At 39.8% G+C, this 7,500-nt stretch overlaps 3 protein-coding genes across 3 annotated transcripts in view; all 3 read left to right on the forward strand.

The window, feature by feature from the left end:
• The window catches only part of LOC134196574 (FERM, ARHGEF and pleckstrin domain-containing protein 2-like), a 13,129-nt gene extending 9,501 nt beyond the window's left edge, over window positions 1-3,628 (forward strand). Inside the window, exons 28-33 of the mRNA XM_062665743.1 lie at window positions 201-763; window positions 1,041-1,148; window positions 1,433-1,492; window positions 1,563-1,660; window positions 1,956-2,664; window positions 2,752-3,628. Coding sequence (XP_062521727.1) covers window positions 201-763; window positions 1,041-1,148; window positions 1,433-1,492; window positions 1,563-1,660; window positions 1,956-2,070 — 944 coding nt within the window. The 3' untranslated portion in view covers window positions 2,071-2,664; window positions 2,752-3,628. The remainder of the gene's footprint in view (window positions 1-200; window positions 764-1,040; window positions 1,149-1,432; window positions 1,493-1,562; window positions 1,661-1,955; window positions 2,665-2,751) is intronic.
• On the forward strand, window positions 2,795-3,610 carry LOC134196576 (uncharacterized). Its single transcript, XM_062665746.1, has one exon. The coding sequence runs from the start codon at window positions 2,795-2,797 to the stop codon at window positions 3,608-3,610; it is 816 nt and encodes a 271-aa protein (XP_062521730.1).
• Window positions 3,629-6,650: 3,022 nt separating the features above from the next.
• The window catches only part of LOC134196419 (uncharacterized), a 2,606-nt gene continuing 1,756 nt past the window's right edge, over window positions 6,651-7,500 (forward strand). Inside the window, exon 1 of the mRNA XM_062665532.1 lies at window positions 6,651-6,739. The gene's annotated coding sequence lies outside the window, so the exon portion shown is untranslated. The remainder of the gene's footprint in view (window positions 6,740-7,500) is intronic.

The raw sequence follows: 7,500 nt of genomic DNA on the forward strand, positions 1-7,500 counted from the left end.
TTATTTATTGTTGTTTTTGTTTGTTTTTTGTTCTTTGTTGTTTTTTGTTGTTTGTTGTTGTTTGTTGTTGTGCTTGTTTTGTTTCTTTGTTCTTTGTTTTGTTTGTTGCTTGTTTGTTTGTTGTTAGTTTGTTGTTTGTTAAATGTTAATCCGACTGTAATACTAACGTTTATCAATATCATTTGTTGTGCTACCTTTAGGTGCTCTTGCTCGAAGAGACTCTTCAGTGATTCGCCATCATTCAGTTATTCGTTCTCTCAATCCAGACCTTTCAGACCTGTCATCATCACAACCTGAAATGCCAGACATAATGGTAGAACAAACATCATCATCGGCCACATGTTCATCAGCTATGCGTTCAGTATCTCCAGCCAACCCTAAAGGAACAAGCACCAACACAACATCAGAACTGAAAAAGAACACGTGGTTCCACAAATCTCGTGAGAGGAGAAACTCAACGATTGTCCTAGATGATTTAGGGCCCGGCGGTAGTGAAAGCGCGAGATCACATTCATCTAGTTTACTAACTCCTTCTGATATATCATCACCCTTTCACGTGTCACTGGAAAGAAATGACAGCAATGAGTCTAAGCCTGTTGTGTTAGTCAAGAGACGTAGTCGAAGCTTTTTGTCTCGTAACAGACAACAAGAGTCTGAAGATCATAAGATTTTCCAAAATGACAACAGGTATAATCGTTCAATGGAGTCTTTGTCACACAACAAAGTGTTGCTATCTTTGAGAAGTGAAGCATTCGATCGTGATGTGAGTGAACACGTCGTAGTTGCATCAGTTTGTGTGCTTACATGCTTGTTTACATGCTTGTTTACATGCTTGTTTACATGCTTGTCTACATGCTTGTCTACATGCTTGTCTACATGCTTGTCTAGACCCTTGTTTACGCTCTTGTGTACGCTCTTGTTTACGCTCTTGTTTACGCTCTTGTTTACAATCTTGTTTACACTCTTGTTTACATGCTTGTTTACACTCTTGTTTACACTCTTGTTTACATGCTTGCTTGCTCTACATATTTGGTGTATAGACTGAGATGAGTGGCTACTTGTTTCGGAAAATTAAAGGAGTCGGTGGCTGGAAACAGTTCTGGACTGTGTCATCCAATTGCTGTCTATATCATTACAAAGATCATAACGTGAGTGCATGCAGTTAGTGCTTATTTGAACTGACATAATGTCTCGTTGTGTCTGATATCATATGCTATCATATTGTATTGTATTGTATTGTATTGTGTTGTATTGTGTTGTATTGTATTGTATTGTATTGTATTGTATTGTATTGTATTGTATTGTATTGTATTGTATTGTATTGTATTGTATCCTACTTTCTTGTATTAGTAATTTAATTTTGTTGCATATTGTCAGTGTATTGCAATCCATTATTGTCTACCATATTAGAGCTTGTTGTTTCATGTTGTAGGATTCTGTAGCTCTTAGCAGTCTTCCACTACCCAACTTTGAACTCTCGTTACCTAACAAGGTCATAGCACGTTAGCTTTGACTATGGATATACGTATGTATGTAATAAGGATCTGATGATCTCATTGTAGTTTGACATTGAAGCCTTTGACTACACGTATGTATTCAAGCTGTCGGCTGCTGCAAGAGTTCATTACTACATGGCAGATAGCAAATACTCAATGGATAGGTCAGTGAGCAAGCAACAATAGGAGTTTGTGTGTGTGTGTGTGTGTGTGTGTGTGTGTGTGTGTGCGTGTGTGTGCATGTGTGTGTGTGCGTGTGTGTGTGTGTGTGTGCGCACGCGCGTGTGCATGCATGAGCGTGTGTTTGTGTGTGCATGTGTGTGTATGCATGTGTGTGTGCATGTGTGTGTATACATGTGTGTGTGTGTGTGCATGTGTGTGTGTGTGTGTGTGTGTGTGTGTGTGTGTGTGCACGCACGTGCACGCGCGCATCAAAGCATTAACTCAAGTTGCTTTTAGATGGATGGAGCTGCTCAGTGCAGTTGTAAAAAGATCCAGAACTCACAGACAATTGAGTCGTTTAGCCAAACATCATTCAGGCATGTTGAGGATGCGGTCGTACACCATTTTCTAACTAACACCCAAACTTTATTGTATGACTCAAGTCCGTGTATATGGGCATGAAATATGCAGTAGATGCCTGTGCTTGTAGTTGACATTTTTTCTTGTATTTTATGGATTTTTAAGAACTGTATACAGTTGAATTTTTCTAATGATTCAATGAATGTTCGTTGTATTGTGTGAGCCCAATGTCAAGAATTGTTATAATAGGCTGTGTACAGTATTGGTAATATCATGACTAAGAAATTGATTGACATGCATGCAGTGTTCCAATGTACATGTGTGGTCACTTATTAACCATTTGTCATCACAACATCCCTTTTTACGATCTAAATAGCTGTGGTATTCGAATACTCTGTAATGGTACTACTTTTCAGTTTAGTCTTACAAAATGTACTATTTATAGTGACAAATAAGGAAGTGCGGTTTGTGCTTTTCTGGTCATTTGTCTGTAGGTTTTCTGGTCATTTGTCTGTAGGTTGTCAGGTGACTGTCACCAGACCAGTTCTTGTGATGTCATGTCCTGCCCTCAATTTGTTGTGTCGAGGAACATTTAATTGAGAACAAGGCATGTGGCTGTTGCATATTCAGTGAAGTTGTTTGAGTTGTGAGTAGGTTCTCTTTGTGTGTGTGTGTGTGTGTGTGTGTGTGTGTGTGTGTTATGTGTATTAAATTTCCTATTTGTTACACACAGACATAGTACAGCAGCTTGTATTATCACGCGTCATCAACTTGTTATGCAGCTGAAGACAAAGACAAGTCAACTGACACAATCAGATAAACCACTTGAATGTCACCGTTTAGACATCAGAGAGAGGAAGTCTGACGCATTTGCTTGTTCAACTGTACATTTACAATGGTTAACACAGAGATGGAAGAGTGAGCTGGAATCAGAGAAAAGAAGAAGATGGACTGTTGAAGGAAAACTGAAAGACGAGAAGAGAAAATGTCACAAGCTAACTGAACAACTCAAGAAACTACAGCTGCAGAGCAGTGAGCAAAATTTACTCGCACTATCTAGAGATGCACACAAAAAACTTGCAGATGCCAATGAAATGAAAGACGAAATGAGGAGAATTCATGCAGAATTAGGTGAATTAAAACACCAAAACAACAAGCTGCTGCATTATCAGCATCAGATTTGGAGTGGCGGATCAATACAGTCAGTTGATAGAAAGCAGAGTGACAAGACCAGGAGCCTCAATCGAAAACTGGAACATCAGACAAAAGTGAGGGTTGACAATCAGTTAGACACTCTAATCGATCCACACTGGAACGAACGATTTCGGCCTCAGTGTAACTACATCATCGAAGTGCTGAAACCTTGCAAGCTCTTGACGACTTTGTTTGCTGAGAAGCTTATTGATCATAACGAGTATTGCAAAGTCAGACAAGGCATTGCAACTTCGACAGACAGAGAGGTGAGCGAGATGCTGCTGCTGGAGATTTTGTTCACTAAAGGTCCGGGATCGTTCCATAAGTTTTGTTCAGTACTGAGACAAGTCGAAGGACAACAACAGATTGCAGATATGTTGGAAGCAGACTTTGACTGATGATGATTGTCGTGTGATTGTCGAAACCATTCCCAGCATTTGGGACCTGCTATACACATGGAGGGCATTTTGCTACATTTCAGTGAAAATTCAAATACAAACATCAGGATTGATGGCATGGGTAGTCGTATACAACTGTTTTGTAAGCCACAGATTATACACAGTTGATATTTTGTTTATTAGATACAATAATATACAGTTTGTTTACACGTGGCGTATGATTTGGATTTTAAGCTTTACTTGTTGACAGAACAGTTGAAGATATTTCAGTTGCAGCATTTTTGCAGTGATGTTCATATGAGGTTTATATTGATAAAAAAATGACAGGATAGTGGAATCGGCAGAGTTGGACACAAAATGGCACCCACGCATTAATTCTGTTAGCTGTACGTCTTATGTCTTAGTTGTTTCTATGTTTGCCCCAAGAGGGAACTGTACCGTTTAGCTGCGACAGAAACATATCATTCATTCAGATATCCGGGACATAGGGAAGATGTCCCTAATGACAGTTGTGGAGGCGTAGGAATTCTGCAATCTTTGTCAGCAAAAAAGAGTCTAGCGGTACTAAGCTGTACGTTAGGTAGCACCTCTATGGCCAGTGCTGTGGTACATATGTTATCTCCTCATCACCTGCTGTAGCTGGCGAGAAACCGGACATTCTTCATCAAGAACACGGAAACGCCTTCCAAAGCCCGGATGCACCTAATGTGAGACAGTCGATTTTTTCCTGGAAAGTTGTTGTTTGCTCATACTTTTGCACAAGTACAGCAGTCGGTCCTTGTGAACTGTCAATACAACCAGTTCGTTTCTCAAAGTGTCTGCGATGGTAGACCTACGTCTAGAATGCTTTTCAATGTCAGTCATGTCTAGTGAATTTCAAAGCAGAACGGTTCTGATTATTATGTAAATGGACAAAGGCAATCGAGTACAATCGCAAAATTTTCTACAGAGTAGAATTACCTAATCGGTATCAGCTATACTCTACCTACTACCTTTCTACCTTTATATGTTACATGTAAAAAATAGAAATTGTAGTTATTTTAAACTGTAGTGTTTGCTGGTAATGAAAGCTAGCTGTTCTGATTGATATCGCAATAAATAATGCTAATACCTAATATTACTTACGAAACATCAGTAGTTTACTGCTCTTGGCTACAGCAACTAGCCTAGTAGGACTACTAACTTGCAGTGAAGATTGCTAATGCGAGTTGAATAGGGCTGTGAATTCAGGCCTGACCAACTGCAAGCACACGATGTAGCTGTTTTTGGCCCATTGAAGTCTGTGAGGAGGAAGGTAGTGAGAGAGTACAAACTAGCCACCAGGACCAAACAAATTTCTAGAAATGTATTTCCGTCTGTGCTCTCTCATCAACTCTGCTGGATCATTCTTGCCTGAACACCTCGTGAGTGGTTTTCGAGGAGCTGGAATTCATCTACTATCATCTTTAGCAATAAAGATCGAAAGGCAAAAACAGCAGTTCCCTTTGTACATCAATTACTGTCTGTTCCCCATACATGTGAACTTTGAAAATCATCAATATCTCTGCTGTTTTTGGACTTTCGCGATGATCTCGGTATCGTTAGAAACCACTAGGTCTGGCATTTCTGTTTATCAAATTATCTAAGCCTTTCCTACAAACGAAACGGAAGAATAATACTTGTGCATATCAAACACAAACGGGTGGAGCAATGGTTGTTATTCAATTATTTTGTAAGACCAACAGATCAGCAACTGGAACCATTTAAGATAATTGGTATAACATGGTCCAACTGGAGCAGCTCGTAGTGCTCTAATGAGCACACCTGGTGTGACCTCTACTTCATTACTCACTTCCGAGTTCACACTTACGGGGAATAGACAGTAGGTAGGTAAGTACTATTCCAGCAACTCCAATGGCTCCAACTGTTACCGCAACCAGACAGACGGTTGAATCGTATTTCACCAAATATTTTGAGCAGAAAGCAGAAGAGAAAAAAGTGAAAGCAAAACAAGAATCAGACCAAAGCACTAGGGAGAAGGTCTCACAGAAGATGATATATTTGAAAGAATTAAGCAAGAGCAAGAAGAAAGAGTACAAAAGAAGCAAACAAAAGGTAGGAAAATAAAACAAAAACAAGAGATCATACCAAACAGGTTGAACAAGTAGACAAAAACACCTGTCAAGAATGAAAACATCATTATATGATGAAGATGACAATACAAGTGACTTCTAGGTAGGATGTGACACTCCTGGATGCTGCAAATGGTATCATTATTGGTGTTCAAACCTCCGACAAATGCCAGATGAAACAGAGCCCTTCTTTTGTCCGTGTTTGTCCAAATAATAGTTACTAAGTAGTCAGAACATAATCAGCAACTACTAACAGAACAAAGTAAATTTAGCATAGAAGCTACAGAGTCAATGTATACATGTAAGATGATCTAGCTCACGTCTAAAAATAGCAAAGTCACAACCAGTGCAATGGAGCTTGGTAGTCCTAGACCCTGCAAAAGCTTTAGTTAAACAACCAAATTGGAATACACAGGCAACAAATTGCAAGTTTATTTGACAAAACCGCCACAATGTGAATGTTTACAAGTCGAAATCATAGCGCAGTTCTACTCCAGAAGAACAACATAAAATAAGCTACAACTAACACTGACAAACAAGGTCTCTTTCACCTACCGGAGAAAAAATTAGCACCCGCCTCCAAGACTGACTGTATCACGTATCACATGAGGTACATCCGGGCTATTCAGGTAACACGTGACAGCTTGCAGTGAAATCGTCATTTGCCTTTACACACGCAACACGATTTGAAGCCAAGTCGTCTCTGGATTCCCCAACTCTAGACGTACAAACTGAAAAACTTTAATTGCAATCAAACTTCTAGTTTGGAAGTAAGCTGCTATGTTTATATAGTATTCCATTACAGAACTAACTCACACTAGAGACACTCCCCTAGTCTATAGGTCACATCTAAAAATACGGCTCTGTCGTTATCTGGTGACTTCCTCTACGCCCTCGTGATATTACATCATATTTTATTGTTGTACGGTCACGTCATCATCATGTATAACCTAGACGTTGTAATTGACTCTCAGAGCCTCAGTAGTGCTGAAAGAGTGAGCGTTTGCTGGCAGACGAGGTAACCATTGTACATGTAGTTGTAGTCTAGACTATAGTATAGTGATATCAGTAAGCTCTAGAAAGATAGCTTGAAGAAACTACTCAGTTGCTGTTCGTATTGTAACGTTTTACAATCGTGTAGTACAGAGGAGGAAGGTTGTAATGTTTTCAACGGGTGTTTAGCTTTCACTGTGTTTCGGCACGCACACACACACACACACACACACACACACACACACACACACACACACACACACACACACACACGAACACACACACACACACACACACACACACACACACACACACACACACACACACACACACACACGAACACACACACACACACACACACACACACACACACACACGAACACACACACACACACACACACACACACACACACACACACACACACACACACACACACACTCACACACACACACAAACACACACACACACAACTCTGACTCTCTGTGTCTGTCTGTAAACACAATATCTCTTGAACGGTTTATTAAGTTAAAGCTTAATTAACATGTCAGTATGAAAATTTCAGAGTAAGTAGATCTTGCCAAAATCTTGGCCAAGCTCGGAAATGCATGGGCACTTAGGGCTGAGTAAACTCTGACATAATGAATGTTTAACGTTTTGGCGTGTGTTCCATTTGTCAATGAGGGTTATGTAATTCCATCATGGATGGCTTCTACGTGTAGTTGCTTGAAGACATCTGATTTTTCAATATAAACCATTTGCAAGAGGACAGGGAAACCTGACTGACT

This window comes from Corticium candelabrum, chromosome 21, assembly GCF_963422355.1.
Source record: "Corticium candelabrum chromosome 21, ooCorCand1.1, whole genome shotgun sequence".
NCBI lineage: Eukaryota > Metazoa > Porifera > Homoscleromorpha > Homosclerophorida > Plakinidae > Corticium > Corticium candelabrum.

Coding starts and splice junctions, on each gene's coding strand:
- LOC134196576 (XM_062665746.1), top strand. CDS start 2,795: ATGCAGCTGAAGACAAAGACAAGTCAACTGACACAATCAGATAAACCA.